Source organism: Pelobates fuscus, chromosome 1 (assembly GCF_036172605.1).
Source record: "Pelobates fuscus isolate aPelFus1 chromosome 1, aPelFus1.pri, whole genome shotgun sequence".
Taxonomy (NCBI): domain Eukaryota; kingdom Metazoa; phylum Chordata; class Amphibia; order Anura; family Pelobatidae; genus Pelobates; species Pelobates fuscus.
Window position 1 is genome coordinate 32,773,579 of NC_086317.1, and position 20,732 is coordinate 32,794,310.

The following is a 20,732-nucleotide window of genomic DNA, read 5'->3' on the forward strand; positions in this document are numbered from 1 at the left end:
ACGATGTGAAACTGTCTTATTCTTAATAGCACTATGCCATAATAGCAAACACATTTTGCAGGATTTTTCTGAGCTCCATTAATTTTGCAGCAGACTCTAAATTTTTGTTTTTACGAATGTTAATAATCTGTAATGTCTGCAAGTCACACTAATTTGAGATTTCACCAACGTCTCTGCCCACCATGACTTCAGTGTCAAACTGTCACTGATTATTATCTCAGTGGGACACACCTGCCACCAGTGTTTGCAAGAGGAACACAATTAAAAAGGTATAAGATAAATTACTTAAAAAAAGGCCAACGATAAATAAAAATCAATACTGTCCTTGTACAATCCTTTGTCCAATCATAAATTTTATTATGCCTTGTTTTATGGACATAATTTCTCATTAAAAAATACTTGCTGTTAACCCTTCAAATGAACAAAGTAACAAAAAAAAAAACACTGAGAACAGAGAGCATGTAAGACTTTTTCATCTAGATATACATTTTAACAAAGGAATCATTTTCCACGTATTAATATATAGAAATACATAAAGCTGGCATATTTGAAGATTTTTCTCATTCAAAAATCATTTTAAACTGCTGTGCAAAATCAGATTTATTTTTTGTAAACGTTTCCAATAAAGGTGACTTTAAATAAAATGTACTGACTGTATAAAATGAAGCAATGGTTGTACAACTTTCAAGAATAAAATGTCAGTTGCATGTTATGGCCCTCCTTCTACGGAATGTTAGTAAACAGTCTCTTAATAGATCAAACTATTAATCCTAACTACTACCGACAGAAAATATGGATGGAAATTTAAAGTCTGTTTCATGTGCAATCCAGAAAGCGTGTTTTTAAGAATATGCATTTAATTTGATTTGAATATATAGATCTTCTCATTAAAGCAAAATCCATTTATCTTGTTTACGGCCAGTTACTGCAATAAAAATGCTAATTATTGAGTTAAAAAAAAAAGAAACTACTTGTAGCCCGCGTCTTATTGGCTATTCAGTTTATTCATTCAGATAATATTTAACTTCCCAGTTCATTTGCTGTGCTATTACTACAATGTGCTAATGTGAACCTGTCAGATAAAGCTCTTCAAAGGAATTGATTAGCGAGTCTGGTGCTGAGAAACAGTAACTCGTCTACAAAGACAAGGATAAGATATGGCAAGCATGGCCGTCCAGCTACTTGGGTTTTCAGTGGCCCTACTTGGGTTCGCTGGAACAGTCGTGGCCACCGTGCTACCTCACTGGTGGAAAACAGCTCATGTGGGAACCAACATCATTACTGCTGTGGCATACATGAAAGGTCTGTGGATGGAGTGCGTGTGGCAAAGCACTGGCATTTACCAATGTCAGGTTCACCAGTCTCAGCTAGCTCTTCCTCTTGACCTACAAGTTGCTCGAGCCATGATGGTGTCATCTTGTGTTCTTTCCATATTATCGTGTGTTGTGTCAGTCTTTGGCATGAAGTGTACTCAATGTGCAAAAGGTTCAGCATCCAAAAAGTTCATAGCTATTCTTGGGGGAGCTTGCTTTATCTTGTCTGGCCTTCTTTGCTTGATTCCTGTGGCATGGACTACCAGTGACGTTGTCCAAGCTTTCTACAATCCCGCACTCCCGTTTGGCATGAAATATGAGATTGGCCAGGCACTCTACGTTGGTTTCCTCTCTGGTGGGCTATCAGTAATTGGAGGGGTTATATTACTGATCTCCTCATGTCAGGGCAACACTGAAGAAGTTCCATACATCCACCCTCCGTACAACACAAGAATGCATCCACCAAGGGGTCCACCAGTTGTCCACAAGAGTAACCATTCTCCGTCTTGGTCATCTGCTTCAAACCACGGGTATAATATCAATGACTATGTCTAACGGCAAACTAATTGCGCAATGAGTCGTTTATGTGCAATAACTATTTAATATCACACACTGATATTAGATTTGTAAAATCTTATAATTCAATGTTTACTTTCTAGAACTTACAGAAATAAATATAGAGCAAGAAAGACTTGTAAATATGATGTACAGAATGTTTCATTTTTAAAACTGTATTACTGGACAGAATTTGATTTGTGAAGAATATATTGTTGCTTGCTGACAGACTAGATCAGGAATAGGCGACCTTTGGCACTCCAGGTGTTGTAGACTACATGCCCCATAATGCTTTTACACCCATAATGCTGGCAAAGTTTCATCCGAGGTGTAGTCCAAAACATCTGGAGTGCCGAAGGTTGCCTATGCCTGGACTAGATGTTCTGTCCTGTTTTAAAATTCTTTGTTTGCAAAGGTTCAATAAAATACAAATATATTGTGTTTATACATTACAAAACGTTGTTGTGTAGTATGAATGACTGTCTTTGGGGGGGGAATAATTATTGCCGTTCTTTAAACAGTAAACATCTAAATTCTCTAATTATTTTAAGGCAATTGTGTGACTTTAATATTGCAAAAGATTTTAAAACATACAATTTACAGACAGACAGACAATACAAATTTGGTTTACTGTTTTCTATTTATATGGGCTAACTCTGTGGGAAACTCAGAAAATCAATGTATGTAATATTTCAAGAAAGCCTTGAAAAGAGTTTAAAAAAAAAAAAACCAACCTCCGCTTCTTTGTTTCTCTATTTACCTTCAGCTACAAGGATCACAGGGCGAGCAGCCTTGGGTGGGTTATGATTTATTTTGTGCTGCTTCTTGCCCTGTGACCTCTGTGGCTGAGTATATATATAAAAAAAATCTTATAACTCTATCAAGGCTGTTGATTTCAAAAGTCTATGGGAAGAATATATTGTTGCTTGCGGTCAGAATTTAGAAGTAGAGTCAGCACTTGATAGTGTTTTTATGTGTAAGCTGCTGACGAAAGATGCTTTGCTCCGGGGACACACCGGACGTGACAGGTGGATATTGTGAATTGGTCCTTGACTCAGGTAAGTGTTACTCTGTTAAAGAAACAAGTTGATGTTGATGCAGAGGTTAAATAGTGGGTTCCAATGCAATTTTTAAAGCTAATAAACTGTCCTTGAAAATTTCAACTAATATGGAATTATTTGTCTCTTACGCCCTAGTGTCATAACGGAACAGAAATGTTTGTTTTAATTGTCCTGGCACCTGTAGAGACATCACGTTAATCTCAATATGTCTGGTAACATGAGGTTGAAATATTTTACCACTCATTATTTTGGGGGAGAATTGGTTCTTAATCATATCCTCAGATTTGTCGTAATCTGCGGTATTTGTTTCCTGTTAATAGAACGATGAATCTATCATTTGACTCAAGCCTTCCCATCCCCAGTACAAGAAGACATATAAATACTGCACACAACATATGCAAGAGGGTCATTTTTAGTATTGATCAAAACACAATATATAATTTCAGTTCAGATTCCCCAGAACTCTAATTTGGAATTCACCTTTAAAGTAGAACATCACTTCTCTGGAAATGTCACCAATAAATAAAACATTGAAAAACACATAAAGATTGTGTTCAAGAGACACTAAAACAACTTTAGCTTAATGAAGCAGTTTTGGTGTACAGATCATGCCCCTGCCGTCTCACTGCTCAATTATCTGCCATCTAGGAGTTAACTCACTTTTGTTTCTGTTTATGCAGCCCTAGCAACACCTCCCCTGGCTGTGTCTCACAAAGACTGCATGAAAGTTTCATTTTCAATCAGATGTTAACTCACTTTAGAACAATTTTTTTCTTCTGCTCTGGTAATTGAACTTTAATCACACACAGAAAGCTCCTGCATGGTAAAGAAAGCTATTAACAGTGCAAATATGAAATTCTAAATTACAATTTACAATGGTCTTACATTTACAATTTCTGGTAAATTCTCAACAATTCTCTGCAGGGCCGCCATCAGGGGGTGACAACCATGACGGTTGTCACGGGCCCGGCGGCCCTGGGGGGCCCGGACTGCTCTGGCAGTCCTGGGCCCCACTTTCCCTCTCTGCACACATAGATAGCGAATATCGCGATCTATGTGTGCAGCCGCGGGCCCCTGGCTCCCTGTTACCGCAGAGGGGGCCCAGGCAGCACACTGCTTCTCCTCTTCTCCTCTCTGCTAATAACTCTCGCGAGACCCGGTTGCCATGGCAACGCTCCGCGGGTGCATACACTAACACAACACACATTGCATACACTAACACAACACACACTCTGCATACACTAACACAACACACTCTGCATACACCAACACAACACACACTGCATACACTAACACAACACACACTCTGCATACACTGACACAACACACTGCATACACTAACACAACACACACACTGTATACACTAACACAACACACACTCTGCATACACTGACACAACACACACTGCATACACTAACACAACACACACTGCATACACTAACACAACACACACTCTGCATACACTAACACAACACACACTGCATACACTAACACAACACACACTCTGCATACACTGACACAACACACTGCATACACTAATACAACTCACACTGCATACACTAACACACATACTGGATACACTAATACAACACACACACTGCATACACTAACACACACACTGCATACACTAATACAACACACACACTGCATACACTAACACAACACACACACTGCATACACTAATACAACACACACTGCATACACTAATACAATGCACACACTGCATTCACTAATACAACATGCACTCTGCATACACTACACACTAACACACTCACTGCATCCACTATACTGACACACACTCTGCATTCACTACACATTAACACACTCTGCATTCACTACACTAACACACACTCTGCATCCGCTACACACTAACACACTCTCTGCATTCACTACACATTAACACACACTCTGCATTCACTACAAATTAACACACACTCTGCATTCACTACAAATTTACACACACACTACATTCATTACACTGACACACTCTGCATTCACTACACCCTAACACACACTCTGCATTTATTACACACTAACACACACTCTGCATTCACTAAACTATGCACACACTCTGGATTCACTATACTGACACACACTCTGCATTCACTACACTAACATACACTCTGCATCAGCTGTACACACAGCATCCACTACAGAAACATCTTGTATTCACAGTACACACACTACATCCACCACAAATTGAAAAACTCTGCATTCACTATACACAGACACTGCGTCTAATACACACACTACATCCACTACAGACACTGCATCCACTAAACACATTTCATCTAGTACATACAAACACTACATCCACTACACAAACACACACTACATCACTGTACACACACTACATCCACTACTCAAACACTCTCTGCATTCACTACACATTAACACTCTGCATTCACTACACTAACACACACTCTGCATCCGCTACACACTAACACACCCTCTGCATTCACTACACATTAACACACTGCATTCACTACACTAACACACACTCTGCATCCGCTACACACTAACACACTCTCTGCATTCACTACACATTAACACACACTCTGCATTCACTACACATTTACACACACTCTGCATTCACTGCACTAACACACACACTACATTCATTACACTGACACACTCTGCATTAACTACATACTAACACACACTCTGCATTCATTACACACTAACACACACTCTGCATTCACTATACTGACACACACTCTGCATTAACTGTACACACAGCATCCACTACACAAACATCCTGTATTCACAGTACACACACTACATCCACCACAAATTGAAACACTCTGCATTCACTATACACAGACACTGCGTCTAATACACACACTACATCCACTACAGACACTGCATCCACTAAACACATTCTAGTACATACAAACACTACATCCACTACACAAACACACTCTGCGTTCACTATACACACTGCATCCGCTACACAAACACACACTCTGCATTCACTGCACAAACAGTATCTAATACACACAAACACTACATCCATTACACACATTCTAATTCACTTCCACTATACACACCACATTCAGTCCTGCATCATTGTCAGCGGACTAGGTAGGGCGTGGGAGGGGGCGGGGGGGGCCCAGACCTTGTGCTTTGTCAGGGGCCCCAAAATTTCTGATGGCAGCCCTGATTCTCTGTAAAGCGGTTAACTATAGTGTTAGGAATATAAGCATGTACTTATATGTATTAGGTCCCTGGCTCCCCTCTCTGTTGAGATTAAGGATGATTTTATTAATCTTTTCTCCCACGCCGCGCTGGTCTAACCCTGGCTGGCTGCACATCCATGGCGGAGATCAGGGGCGGCTCTCTAATTAGGTGGTTTAGGCGGCTGCCTAAGGCCTCACGCTGTCTGTGGCCTCGCTGCCGCCTAAACCGCCTGAGGGCAGACCGAGCACGCGACACCAGGAGGGGATCCAGTGGCTTGCTCAGTATGCCGCTGGGTGTGAGGCCCCTCATGTCTGCCCGGCCAGCCATCAGACGATAACTGGCCAATCAGAGCATTGCCGCGGGTTACCAAGGCAACGCTCTGACGGGTCTCACCAGATAAATGGTCTGCAGCTCTGTGGAGCTGCAGACCGGATGTAATGGCCACCGGACCACCAGGGAATAAAGGTATGTAGTCCCCTCTCACCATCAACCCCTCTCCCTCAACATCACCCCTCTCCCTCAGTATCACCCCCCTCACCATCACCCTCCCTCCCTCAGCATCACCCCCCTCACCATCACCCCCTCATCATCACCCCTCTCCCTCAGCATCACCTCACCATTACCCCCTCAGCATCACCCCCCTCCCTCACCATCACTCACCCTCCCTCATTACAACCCCCCTCATTACAACCCCCCTCATTCACCATCAACCCCCCTCCTTCAACATCAAACCCCTTCCCTCAACATCACTCCCCCTCCCTCAACATCACCCCCTCCCTCAACATAACACCGCCTTCCTCAACATCACTCACCATCACCCCCCCTCCCTCTCACTATCACCCCCTCCCTCTCACCATCACCCCCTCTCTCCCTCTCACCATCACCCCCTACCTCCCTCTCACCATCACCCCCCTCCCTCCCTCTCATCATCACCCCCTGCCTTCCCTCTCATCATCATCATCACCCTAACACACACAGCCTCTCCAGACACACTGTCATCACCCCCCACATTGTCAGCCTCTCCTTGCATCTACACTCACATTAACCACTCCTAATCCTGTTAATCTCATCCCCTCTAAACTCACCTGCCCTCACTCTGCCACACCTCCCCTGTCACATTAACCCCCCTTAAGCCTGTCACACTCGTCCCTCCTACCATGCAACAATTGCCCTGACACACTTAACTCCACTCGCCCTGTCACACTCCCACATCAAACCATGTCATACTCCCTGTCCCTCATTCTCTCTCACAACCCCACTTATCCATTGTGAGTTGGGGTTGTGAGAGAGAAACAATGTCATACTCCCTTCGCCCTATCACACTCTCCCTGACACTGGTACCCCTTTACTCACCTTGTCACAGTAACCAGCTGAAGACATTCATCATACACACACAGTCAAGAAACATAGTTTTGCCATAAACACAATGCACAAAGGCTACAGTCATGGGTGTCCCCAGAGGGGGGGGGGAGGGGGCCAGGGAGGGGGACTTGGATTTTTCCCTGGATTTTTCAGTTTGTTCTGCTATTTTTCGTGCGAGATTGAAAATACAGTGCGGCCAGTAGGTGGCGCTGTGTATGGAGAGAGACAGGGATAGGAAGCTACATCTTATCCCTGCTTCTTTCTGCTGACTGCATCCGCAGGCGAGCAGCACATGCAACCAGCAACTCCTAGACTCCATGGACAGCCTACAGATCAGGTAAGTGAGGGATGGGGGGGCAGCCTACAGATCAGGTAAGTGAGGGATGGGGGGCAGCCTACAGATTAGGTAAGTGAGGGATGGGGAGGCAGCCTACCGATCAGGGAAGTGAGGCATGTGGTGGGCAGCCTACAGATCAGGTAAGTGAGGCATGGGGGGCTGCCTACAGATCAGGGAAGTGAGGCATGGGTGGGCAAGCTATAGATCAATGATGTGAGGCATGGGGAGGGGCAGCCTATAGATCAGGGAAGTGAGGCATGGGGGGTAGCCTGCAGATAAGGGAAGTGAGGCATGGGGGGGGCAGCCTATAGATCAGGGAAGTGAGGCATGGTTGGGCAGCCTACAGATCAGGTAAGTGAGGGAGGAGGGAGGGAGGGGAGAGACAGCCTATAGATCAGGTAAGTGAGAGATGGGTGGTGCAGCATACAGATCAGGTAAGTGAGGGATGGGTTACAGCCTACAGGAAGGGTCAGCAAGGAGCATAAAGGAGAAGGAACAGAAATTAGCAGGAAGGGACATCAAGGGGCTGGAAGGGACAGCAAGGAGCACAAAGGTAAAGTAGGAGAAGGAACACAAAGGAACAGAAATGAGCAGGAAGAGGCAACAAGGATCAGGAAGGGGAAGTAAGGAGCACGAAGGGGCAGCAAGGAGCACGAAGGGGAGGCAAGGAGCACAAAGGGTCTGCAAGGAGCAGGAAGGGTCAGCAAGGAGCAGGAAGGGTCAGCAAGGGACAGAAAGGGTCAGCAAGGAGCTGGAAGGAAAGCAGCACAAAGGTAAAGTAGAAGGAGCAGAAAGGTTCAGCAAGGAGGTGGAAATGGCAGCAAGGAGCAGGAAGGGACAGAAGGAGCCCAAAGGTAAAGGAGGAGAAGGAACAGAAATGAGCAGGAAGGGACATCAAGGAGCAGAAAGAGTCAGCAATGAGCTGGAAGGGGCAGAAGGAGCACAAACATAACGTAGGAGAAGGAGCAGAAATTAGCAGGAAGGGTCTGCAAGGAGCAGGAAGGGGCAGCAATAAGCAGGAACGGTCTGCAAGGAGCAGGAAGGGGCAGCAATGAGCAGGAAGTGTCTGCAAGGAGCAGGAAGGGGCAGCAATGAGCAGGAAGGGTCTGCAAAGAGCAGAAAGGGACATAAGAAACAGAACGAAACAGAATGAGCACAAAGGTAAAGTAGGAGAAGGAGCAGAAAAAGGGTAGCAAAGACCAAAAAGAGACAGCAAGGAGCACAAAGGTAAAGTAGGAGAAGGAGCAGAAATGGTCTGCAAGGAGCAAAATAAACAGAAAGTAGCAGAAAGGTAAAGGAGCAGAAGGAGCCAAGGAGGAGAGAAGACAGTGTCAGAAGAAAAAGAAGACTGTGTCAAATGAAGGAGAAGAAAAGGAGATTGGAGCAGGAAGGACAAGTGAACTGAACCCTCCACTTTATTCTGGACACCACATCATAAGGCTTTGGTACCTGGGCCTGGCAGGGAAACTTTGGAACTTCTTATCTCCCCAGGTAAAAATAAAATATCAGTGTTAATGTGTTCACTTCACGTTAATGTGTCAGGAAGCACAGAGTGCCGCTGGGTAGGGGTGCCACTGATTGGCTAGAGCGGTCAACTGGCACTCTAAGCCAATCAGTAGCTGCCCATTCATAAAAAAGTAAAGCATTTTTATGAACTGGGATCTAGCAATTGGCTTAAAGCGTCAACTGACCACTCTAGCCAATCTGTGACACTCCGTTTCAGAAGCTGAATACCACTGAACGACCTGGAGATTTGGAGCTGGAGGAAGCCTTTGGGGTTAAACCATTTGAGAGCGGTTTAACCCCTTAAAGGAAAGAGAGCACACAGGGGTTTTCATCATAGCATGTTCATTTAGATTAAGTTGTTATGGTGACCAGAATGTTCCTTTAATTTGCTTAAAGGAACACTATACAAATAAGCTTATAATACCGCACTCAAACTGGCTTTAGAGAGATATTTACAAGTATATATAATAACACGAATATTCATTTAGAAAAAATGCTCAATTTTTATTCCATTGCCATGTCCTGGCAAATAATGATTTAAGCTACTGTGATATATACAATCAGTAATATACACCTCATGCCACTATAGCTCCTGTGGTCATCTCTCACAAAAAAAAACCACCAAAACATAAATAAAAACCCCAATAAAGTCTTACAATATCAGTCATAATGTTGCTTAATCACACTGTGTAGCTGAGAGTTCTCCATACAATTAGGACCAAATTTCCTCCTGGTAAGGAGACCTTGTATTAGTAGGTTAAAAAATAGAGAGGTAAAAAATATAAAAAAGTACAAAAAAATATACAAAAGAAAAAAGGAAAAATGAAAAAATGAAAAATATTAACAGTCCTAGTGTGTATACCAAATACATGTCCTGTATCAACACTACATGGGTAGATCTCACCAGTATTTTCTGCTGATCTCAATCTTGCACAAGGTAAAAAGTTGTGGCTTATTCAAGCCTCTGGATACAAAAAGGTTCCTGTTTAGAATGCTGATTTAGGATGCTGGTATTTCTTTAGGTCCAACGTAGAAGATCTCGCTGTTGAGGTCGGTGGGGTACTCGGGCTGCGCGCTTGGGATCCAATGCACCCTTGGATGGCCCTCGAAGGGAGCATTGGATCCCGAGCTCGCAGCCCGAGTAATATATATATATTTTTTACCTTTATATTTTTTCACCTACTAATAAAATGTCTCCTTACCAGGAGGAAATGTTGTCCTAATTGTATGGAGGACTCTCAGCTACACAGTGTGATTAAGCAACATTATGACTGATATTGTCGGACTTTATTGGGGTTTTTATTTATGTCTGGTGTGTTTTTCTGAGAAATGACCACAGGAGTTTTTCTAAACGAATATTCGTGTTACTATATATACTTGTAAATATCTCCCTTAAGCCAGTTTGAGTGCGGTATCATAAGCTTATTTGTATATACGTTTTGAGGTAGTTGAAGTGGGCTACCTAGATATCCAGCACCTATTTGGATGGAAGAGTGCCAGTACACACTCTTGATTTAAAGGAACACTATAGTGTCAGGAATATAAACATGTATTCCTGACACCATAGTTGTGAAAACTTTATTCTCCCTGACTTTATGGGATAATGACTATGCTCCTCCCCTTCATGACACTGTAAAAAAGGGACAAAGCATGGATGTCATTACAATTATGCCCCCTGCTGGAAAGATTCCTGCGGAAGCCCATGGCTACAGGCAGGTCCCCATACACCCAACACACTTCAAGCAGCTACCCCATACACATAGGCAAAAATGTAAACATGCTCACAGAGACATACATTCACACACACAAGTATACTCTCTGTCAGACACACTCTCAGGCACAGTGGCGGCTCTAGACTTGGCGAGGCCTTAGGCGAAATTCATACATGAGGCCCCCACTAACACCATTATTGGAAAAAAATTGCAGTTGACTTGTGTGTGTGTATAAGAAGCCGTAGATATATTGAAGGGGAAGCTTGCAGTACTGGATATAGAGAACTAGTCTTTGTATACATTGTTGCATTGTCTACCTGTGTGTGCCTGAGAGTGTGTGTCTGCCAGTGAGTATCTTTGTATATGTATGTATGTTTCCCTGAGCATGTGTATGTTTGTGTACTGCCTGTGGCCTTTATTAAGTTCATGGCGACGCTATGTTTTATGACAGTGTGTAGAATGATTGCCTTTAGGGGTTACAGGGTGAGTAAAGGAGTAACTGTGGCAGGGTGAGTGTAAAAGAGCAGGAGGGTGCCAGAGTGCGCAGAGTGGTGCCCGTGTGTTTAGAGGGAGCGATAGTGTGTATGGAGGTAGGTGACAGAGTGTGTGGAGAGAGGTGACAGAGTGTGTGGAGAGAGGTGACCGAGTGTGTGGAGAGAGGTGACAGAGTGTGTGGAGAGAGGTGACAGAGTGTGTAGGGAGGTGGCATAGTGTGACGGGGTGGCATAGTGTGAGGGGGTGGCATTAGTGTGAGAGTGTTACATTAGTGTAAGGGGGTGACAGAGTAAGAGGGGGTGACATTAGTGTGAGAGGGTTACATTTGTGTAAGGGGTGTAACAGAGTAAGAGGGGAGAGAAAGAGGGAGGGTGACAGCATGAGAGGGAGGGTGACAGCATGAGAGGGAGGGTGACAGAGAGAGAGGGGGCGACAGAGTAAGAGGGGGCAACAGGGTAAGAGGGGGGAGACCTAATGTGTGAGGGGGGAGACCTAGTGTGTGAGGGGGGAGACCTAGTGTGTGAGGGGGGAGACCTAGTGTGTGAGGGGGGAGACCTAGTGTTAGAGGGGGGAGACCTAGTGTTAGAGGGGGGAGACCTAGTGTTAGAGGGGGGAGACCTAGTGTTAGAGGGGGTGACAGTGTTAGAGGGGGTGACAGTGTTAGAGGGGGTGACAGAGTGAGAGGGGGTGACGGTGTTAGAGGGGGTGACAGAGTGAGAGGGGGTGACAGTGTTAGAGGGGGTGACAGAGTGAGAGGGGGTGACGGTGTGTGGGGAGTGACAGGGTAAGGTGACAGAGAAAGGTGGGTGACAGTGTGGGGGGTCACAGGGTGGGTGGCAGAGTAAGAGGTGGGGTGACAGGTGAGGTGGCAGAGTGAGAGGGGGTGACAGGTGAGGTGGCAGGGTGAGAGGGGGTGACAGGTGGGGTGGCAGGGTGAGTGACAGGGTCAGATGTGGGGTGAGAGGGGAGGCAGGGTGAGGGGGGTGACAGTTGGGGTGGCAGGGTGAGAGGGAGTAACAGTATTAGAGGGTGACAGGTGGGGTGGCAGGGTGAGTGACAGGGTCAGATGTGGGGTGAGAGGGGAGGAAGGGTGAGGGGGGTGACAGGTGGGGTGGCAGGGTGAGAGGGGGTGACAGAGTAAGAGGTGGGGTGACAGTGTGTGGGGAGTGACAGGGTGGGTGACAGTGTGGGGGTCACAGGGTGGGTGACAGAGTAAGAGGTGGGGTGACAGGGTGAGAGGGGGTGACAGGTGGGGTGGCAGAGTGAGAGGTGGGGTGGCAGATGGGGTGGCAGCGTGAGAGGGGGGTGACATGGTGAAAGGAGGTGACAGGTGGGTGGCAGGGTGAGATGGGGGTGACAGGTGGGGGGCAGGGTGACGTGGTGACAGGTGGGGTGGCAGCGTGAGAGGGGGTGACAGGGTGAAAGGGGGTGACAGGTGGGATGGCAGGGTGAGATGGGGGTGACAGGTGGGGTGGCAGGGTGACAGGTGGGGTAGCAGTGAGAGAGGGGTGACAGGGTGAAGTGGCAGGGTGAGGGGGGTGACAGGGTGAAGTGGCAGGGTGAGGGGGTGACAGGTGGGGTGGCAGGGTGAGGGGGTGACAGGTGGGGTGGCAGGGTGAGAAGGTGGTGAGAAGTGGGGTGGCAGGGTGAGGGGGGGTGACAGCGTGAGGGGGGTGACAGGGTAAGATGGGGTGAGGGGGTGACAGGGTGAGATGGGGTGAGGGGGGGCGATGGGGTGAGGGGGGGGCGACAGGGTGAGATGGGGTGAGGGGGGTGAGAGGGGGTGAGGGGGGGTGAGAGGGGGTGAGGGGGGGTGAGATGGGGTGAGGGGGGGTGAGGGGGGTGTGAGGGGGGGTGAGATGGGGTGAGGGGGGTGACGGGGTGAGATGGGGTGAGGGGGGGTGACGGGGTGAGATGGGGTGGGGGGGTGACAGGGTGAGGGGGGTGACGGCGTGAGATGGGGTGAGGGGGGGTGACGGGGTGAGATGGGGGTGACGGGGTGACAGGGTGAGATGGGGTGAGGGGGGGTGACAGGGTGAGATGGGGTGAGATGGGCTGAGGGGGGGTGAGATGGGGATGACAGGATGAGATGGGGTCAAAATGTACCTTTTCCCTGGTGGTCCAGTGGGGTCAATCTGTCCCTGGTGGACCAGTGTCCTGGATGGCTCCCTGGTGGTCCAGTGGGCTTTCCGGTCTGCAGCTCCGCCGGATGCAGAGCTGCAGACCACATGGGCAAAGTCTCGCGATCTCCATTCAGAGCGTTGCCGTGGTAACCCGCGGTAACGCTCTGATTGGCTGGAGATCGCGAGACCTCAGTCTGCAGCTCACACCCGGCGGAGCTGCAGACTGAGGCTGGCTCTCTCCCCGGGCGGCCTGACAGGAGGGGCCTCGCACCCGGCGGCATACCGGGCAAGCCGCCGGGCCCCCTCCTGTGTCGGGTCCTCGGTCATAGTCCGAGAACCCGACATGTCAGTCTGTCCTCAGGCGATTTAGGCGGCCGCGAGGCCCCTGACTGCGCGAGGCCTTAGGCGGCCGCCTAAATCGCCTAATTAGAGAGCCGCCTCTGCTCAGGCACATACACAGGTAAACTGTGCATCAATGTGTATATGTGACAATATGCATGTATTTTTTTCACTTATTTGTTAGTGGGGCCTCATGTTTGAGTTTCGCCTAAGGCCTCATAAAGTCTAGGGCCGCCTCTGGCTGAGATCATAAGTCTTGATGATCTCAGCCAATCAAATCCTTTCTACAGGGAACCATTAAGAGGCAATTGCGCATGCACGGCAACATGCTGTGCTGCGGCAATCGTCATCTACTTATAAAAATGCGTTGAATCAATGGGGAATGTTCAGTGCTTTCATGTAGAGGGTGGAGACCATAGACATAGAATACATAGACGCCGCACATCTATGGCATTGCGTGCTGAGCGTTGAGAAATGCGGGCACCATCTTGGACCGGGCGCCGCTCTACTGAAGCTATTGAAGAACACTTGGAAAGTCCATCTCACAAAAGGTAAGTGAAGGACTTGGGGCACTTATAGTCCTTAATACCCCTACCCCTACAGTGTTAATACCCCTACCCCAGCACACACAGTCCTTAATACCCCTACCCCTAGGTGTCCCTAGGGAACAATGTAAACAGTTTGCATTGAAAAGCCTACAAATACATGTTATAGACACTAGACTCACTAGTTCTGCTATAGTGGTTCTGGTGACTAAAGTGTTCCTTTAATATGGGCATTCGGAGGCATCACGCTATGTAATGTTGGATAAAAGCAAATAGACAAGATTTACCAGCTGAAGACAGAGCACACGATGAACATGTTGCCACTAAACGTAAAGTTACATATTCTCAACAACAAAAAACAACAACAGCAACATACATTGTTAAATAAAATCATTAAAACCATAAATTTTATGACAGTTGTCCTTTAAAGAAAACATTTTTATTAAACTATTAAGCATGTCCATTTTGCCCTCCATTGCTTCAGGAAGTCTTATTTATACCAAGCCATAATCTGTAGGTTTCCTGATCATTGACCATGGTATGAATTATTGCTGTATTCTGATTGGTTGGAAACAGAGTAGAATCTAACTTTGGTTAGAATACTGCACTGCATTATAGTACATAATATCCATTTATATTCGGTCACTGGGATTCTTCAGATAAAGAGGGAGATTATAAAGGTGTATAATCTATCAAAGAACAGTTCGTATAGTTACATTAATATCAGTCTTTGTTAACACCTCATTTCAGCAATTAGAAGAATCAGAGATTAATTGTATCAGACCAACATTTTAACAGCAATTGTTAACCTTGTTTTCCAGCTATTGTTGCACTGCAGTTCCCAAAAGTATCGGAAATGTTAGGAAACAATAGCTGGCTAGTAAGTTTTGCCCGTCAGAGAATTCTGGGAAAGGTATAGCAATATTTAGTGGAACAACCCCATATTCCCATAGCAATGATAGCCCCTGAGGGGTTTCTTCTCCACTTCAAGCGAAAACCACACACAGCGTGAGGCATATAAAAAAAAAAATCTTCTTTATTATAGCACAGATTAAAACGCAGGCCCAGATAACCACAGAAGGAGGGATACAGGTTGAGAATTCTGGGAAATTTAGTCTGTCCGCTAATTGCATTGAGGATGGTGTACATACAATGAGTTAACGACTACTCCAGGGAAACAAGTGCACAAATCCTTTCAACAGCAACACACGTTCCTTCCAATGGATTGCCGTGAGATCCGATATGCCCATGTGACTTCACAGGAACTGAATGGCGACAAAAAATTAGAAACAGCATTTGTGAAATCCTAACTTTTCCAACAGACTAATTATACGATCCCCAATGAATTAAGGAAATTCTAGTCTTACTTTCCCTTTTGTTACATTATATTTGGAGACTGAACTGGGTATTTACAGCCTCTGGCAGCTTCCAGACTCAGCGTTTTCCGAGAGGTGTGCATTGTGTTAGTCTCATGAAAGAACAACATGCGACTAGGAGCAAAGTTAATACCGCCATAAAGCTGGCGTCGCCATCTGCTCAGGTAGCGCCAACGAGCCAAGTCAAACAGGGCTACAGGCCCCGGGAGAGCAGATACTGGGAAGGAGAGTCCTGTGAGCTCGGTATGGAGGCTTGGTATGGAAAGCCCATTACGGCTCGCCTTCAGACCAAATATTATTACTTGTGGGGCATTAGCTCATGGTTCATCTTTTCATATTTCCATTGGTAGAAAACTGTTGGTTTGTTTGTTTTGATATTTTAAGATTGTCATTTTTAAAGGTAGTATTGACTGTCATTCTGGATTTGTATTAATTATACATTTTTTTAGAATTTTTTATTTTTACAGACTACACTTGATATAAATTCAACTATTACAGCACATGCATGGGATCTGCGGGACTTGCGAGACGAACAAGCTGTGATGGGAAAGCAGCAACAGCAAATTTGTTCCATTTTCCAATACTAAAGAGAAATCTGAGACCACTGATTAAACTCAGTTTCATTCCAGACAACGCAGACTGCAAGCGTTTTTTTTCACTAAAAAGATTAAATTCGATTCAAATGCAAATTGCAAAATGTCATCAAAAAAAATAGCTGAAATGGGAAACTTACCCACCACAGCTATAATCTCAGCTATTTTAGTCGGATTTTTTTCCACTTGGATTTTAATTTGTTGCAATTTGGAATATTTGTCAAACCAGTTCAGATTAACAAAAAAGGGTCTCTCTCCCAGCCCCCATAGCTTGCCCCTCTTCAACATACGGGAGGTACGGTAATGCTCTCATTGTGACGGAGCTCCAATACTTCTGCCAAGTATGCTTCCTCGTAGCTATCAGGACCCTGGAGCACTTCAGACACAGTCGCTGAGGCTTGATTGGGATCACCGAGGATCTTTTCCACCGTGCACCAAACTCCAGGCGACACTTGGTGAAGGTTAAAACAGCAACTCACTTTAATAGACATAGCAACCATAGTTTAAATTCCCCAACAGCCTCATTTACATACAATAGGGTGAATAAAGCACTATAGTACAAGGAAGGGTGGGTTCAGACAATAGCAACGGCTGATGGGAGAATGAGGAAGGACAAAGCACCTAGTTTAAACTGGTCAGGCAGTGTCCTTGGGACAACACCCTGCTGGGAAACAATGAGACAGGAAAAGGGGGGGGAGAAGGAGAGGCACAGACAAGCAATATATTCAACATACCCTGCACCAATAATTGGCCACGGGTGACCGAAACACAAAAGGAATCTCGGGATCCACACTACCGTCGCACTCATTATCTAGCATGTTTTTATCCTATCTGGACAGCAACGACAGGCGGAGTGCTGTCCCAGCCCACAATTTAGCTCTAATAAAAAGTTAGCTGGTAACCAACACCAAGGCTTCTTCCTGTCCACCAGATGCAACTATTTCAAACAAATTGAAATGACCTCTCTGCTGTATGGGGTAATTGTGGGTCAAAATATAAAAAAATATATATTTAGTAAAAATTATAAAAAAAAAATTATTATTAATATATCTGTCAGAATATGTTTAGCAGTGCACACAGAACACAAGAGCGCGCCGCGAGTCTCAGAAAGAAACAGTGGGAGCCTAAATTGGAAAAAGGCTCCCATTGGCCCCTGTCATGCCACACTCCCCATACACTTACCTTTTGGGGGTGTGGATATGACAGGAGCCAATCAAATTAATTTAGAAGGTACTTATACTCACCTTTTTCCCTTAGTCCTTGCCCTATCGTGGTTTCTGTTGCAGTTCCCTTTAGCGCTTGTTGTGTTCAGTTGTGTTCCTTCGTATTGACCTTGGCTTTGTTTCTGACTACGTTATCTCTTTATCCTTATCTGTTCTGTTTGCCGGCTTGCTGTTTACTGTGTACCAGATCCCGGCTAGTCCTAGTTTACGCTGTCTCTCTGTGCCCTTGACCTCGGATCGTTCCTGGCTCTGTCTCCTCTCATATACGTCGAGTCCGGCCATTCTAAGGTCCGGTAGACGTATCTCTCCACTGTGTTTCCTTTTGTCGAGTTGAATCCTGCGAGTTGGGGTATATTTTCGTTACAACACGATACAGCTACGTATGCAGATCATACACCTGGTCACCTCACTTCTCAATGGACATTCTTCTCTTGACCACCACCACCTTCCCTTCTCTGCAGGTCCACTTGAGCAAGTGTCCCACCTACCTTCTTGCTTCTTACCAACCTAACTCTTTGTCACTATTCTATACTTTACTTCTTGTATACTCATTGTCTTCTATTTTCTCCACACTCATTATATCGTGATTGTTCATCATTGCTTCTAATTTATACTTTCATCACTTTCACAGTGTACGCGATATTCTGTTTCTTCACAATTGTATTTTTCCCCACAACCTTTTGTCTCTATGTACATTTCCTCTCTAGATCGTAAGCTTACGGGCCTTCTTCCATATTACCTTATAGGAGGCTAAAGTTCATGGACTGGTTTCTCTTCTCCTTTGGTTTCAGTGGTTTTAATAATTTATTATTTGTTGTGTTTGGGCATCAACTTATTGTTCCTGCCATAATTTGAAATAGTTTGTCTCATTTGTTGCTCCCCCACCTGTATAATATTAAAAAAAACCTCTGTGGAATATGTTGAGACTATATAAATGCCAATAATTATAATAATTAGTGATAATATATTTCTTGCTGAAAGTATGGAAAGCATAAAAAAATAATGACTAAATGGTGAATACATTGTCATCATTATTCAATATTATTATTATTGGCATATATATAGCGCTAACATATTCCGTGGCGCTTTACACTATTATAAGGGGGGGAGATTTAACAAAAAAATTGACAATTACAAAAACTTACAATAGGTTGAAAAGAACCCTGCTCAAACAAGCTCTCAGTCTAGAACAGGGCTTCCCAAACTTTTATGGGCCAAGACCCACTTTTGAAAACTGTAATTTTTTGAGACCCACTTGCTTTTAATGCATATTTTAAAAATGAACACCATGGCAATCAGCTTTAGAGGCAGACAACTGGAACATCATGGCAGCTTTAGATGCATAAACTTGGCACATCATGACAATCAGTTTTAGATTCATAAACTTGGCATATCATGGCAACTTTAGGTGCATAAAATTGGCACACCATGGCAATCAGCTTTAGATGCATAAAATTGGCACACCATGGCAATCAGCTTTAGAGGCATAAAATCGGGGTTTGTCAGTTTTTACCCGAAGAGCAGGAGTCATTATAGCTCGCCATTAGGATCTCCGTTTGTCTAGTAGATAAAGCGCTCAAGCTGAATTTCCCCAAAGCAGTAATCAGGTAACACACTGGCTTTTATGCAAGTCACCAGGCCAGTGGAACACCCCCCTGGACCTGGTGGTAAACAGGGACACAACTTAGTACAACCAATAGTAATACAGAGCAAAGCAATGACACTCCCTGTACAGTTAATCCCCTCCTCTCTGTCTGGAGATAATTGGGTAAGATAAAGTAATAACTTAATTATCTCTGGGCAGAGGGGACACAATTTTCACAATATATGGAAAACACCCCAAAACATACAGGACCCCCACAAATGTCACATCTCCTGATAGCCCCGATCTGGGTGACCAACATATCCAAAAATCACCCAGATCGGTTCAGGGGTTTTCCAATTTCATGGAAGTCCCATTTGAACAAATACACGAATGGATCCCTCTGGCTCATAACAGCGATTGTTCTCCTGCTTCATGGGAACCAAACTACCGAACAGCGCTCTCCTAGCTGTTCGGGAAAAGGAAGCAGGTGTTTGTCAGTTTGACTGATGTTTCTGGAAGTTGAGGGTCCGATTTTAGTTCCAGACACTCGACGACCAAGTCCCGCTGCCTCCTTTCATGCAAACAAGATGACCGCCGTTTTATTTCCTATGTGGCATTCGGCTATACGAATGGCGGCCACACATAGAGAGCGCTTAATTGAAGATTTCCTGTAGTAATAATGAGCCAGAGGGGTGGGCGGTTGTTCGGTAGTTTTAAAACTACCAAACAAATAAACAAAATATAAACACAAATCCGAAATGTTGCATGAACAAAGTTTGAAAAGGCTGATTTTCACATATCATGGCAGTTTTAAAGGCAGAAACTAGGCATATCATGGCAGAATTAAGAGAGGCATAATTATGGAATATCATGGCAATCAGGTTTAGAGGCATACAACTGCTCACTTACAGACTCAGACAGGATCAGAAGTGCTGTGTTTCGCTCTTCCATCCAGGCACCTCACGTTGTGTATCCCAGTGGATACAACTAATGTAGAGATGGCCCTGGTGCAAGTATGTTTTGTGGGCCCCCCTCTAGTGCATGTGTGGCCAAAAGGTGGATCCCCATCTGTCAGAGAACTTCAACAATGCTATGCCAGCTGGGGATCTACCATTTGCCCATTGTTGCAGGGTACTATTTGTGAGCAGTGTTTGAGCGTTTGAATGAAGGTGTGCTTGTATATAATTTTTGTGTTTTAATACAGGGGTGTGTTTGTATGTAATGTTTGTGTTTGATTACAGTGCATGTGTAGCGGATGCAGTGTGTGTATAGTGGATATATTGTGTATATAAAATGTGTGTTTGCATGTAAGCATGTTTTTTGTATGGAGTATGTGTGTGAATGTTGGTGTTTGAATGCAGGTGTGCATTTATGTGCAGTGTATACACTTCCACATACACTGAAACATACACAAACACATACAGAGA

General features: G+C 45.0%; 1 protein-coding gene across 1 annotated transcript; it reads left to right on the forward strand.

Annotated features, from left to right (window-relative positions):
- Positions 1 to 1,123: 1,123 nt before the first annotated feature.
- CLDN14 (claudin 14) lies at positions 1,124 to 16,414 on the forward strand. Its single transcript, XM_063442563.1, has 2 exons — positions 1,124 to 1,843; positions 16,372 to 16,414. The coding sequence occupies exons 1-2, from the start codon at positions 1,158 to 1,160 to the stop codon at positions 16,385 to 16,387; spliced, it is 702 nt and encodes a 233-aa protein (XP_063298633.1). The 5' UTR covers positions 1,124 to 1,157; the 3' UTR covers positions 16,388 to 16,414.
- Positions 16,415 to 20,732: the final 4,318 nt, after the last annotated feature.

Coding starts and splice junctions, on each gene's coding strand:
- CLDN14 (XM_063442563.1), top strand. CDS start 1,158: ATGGCAAGCATGGCCGTCCAGCTACTTGGGTTTTCAGTGGCCCTACTT.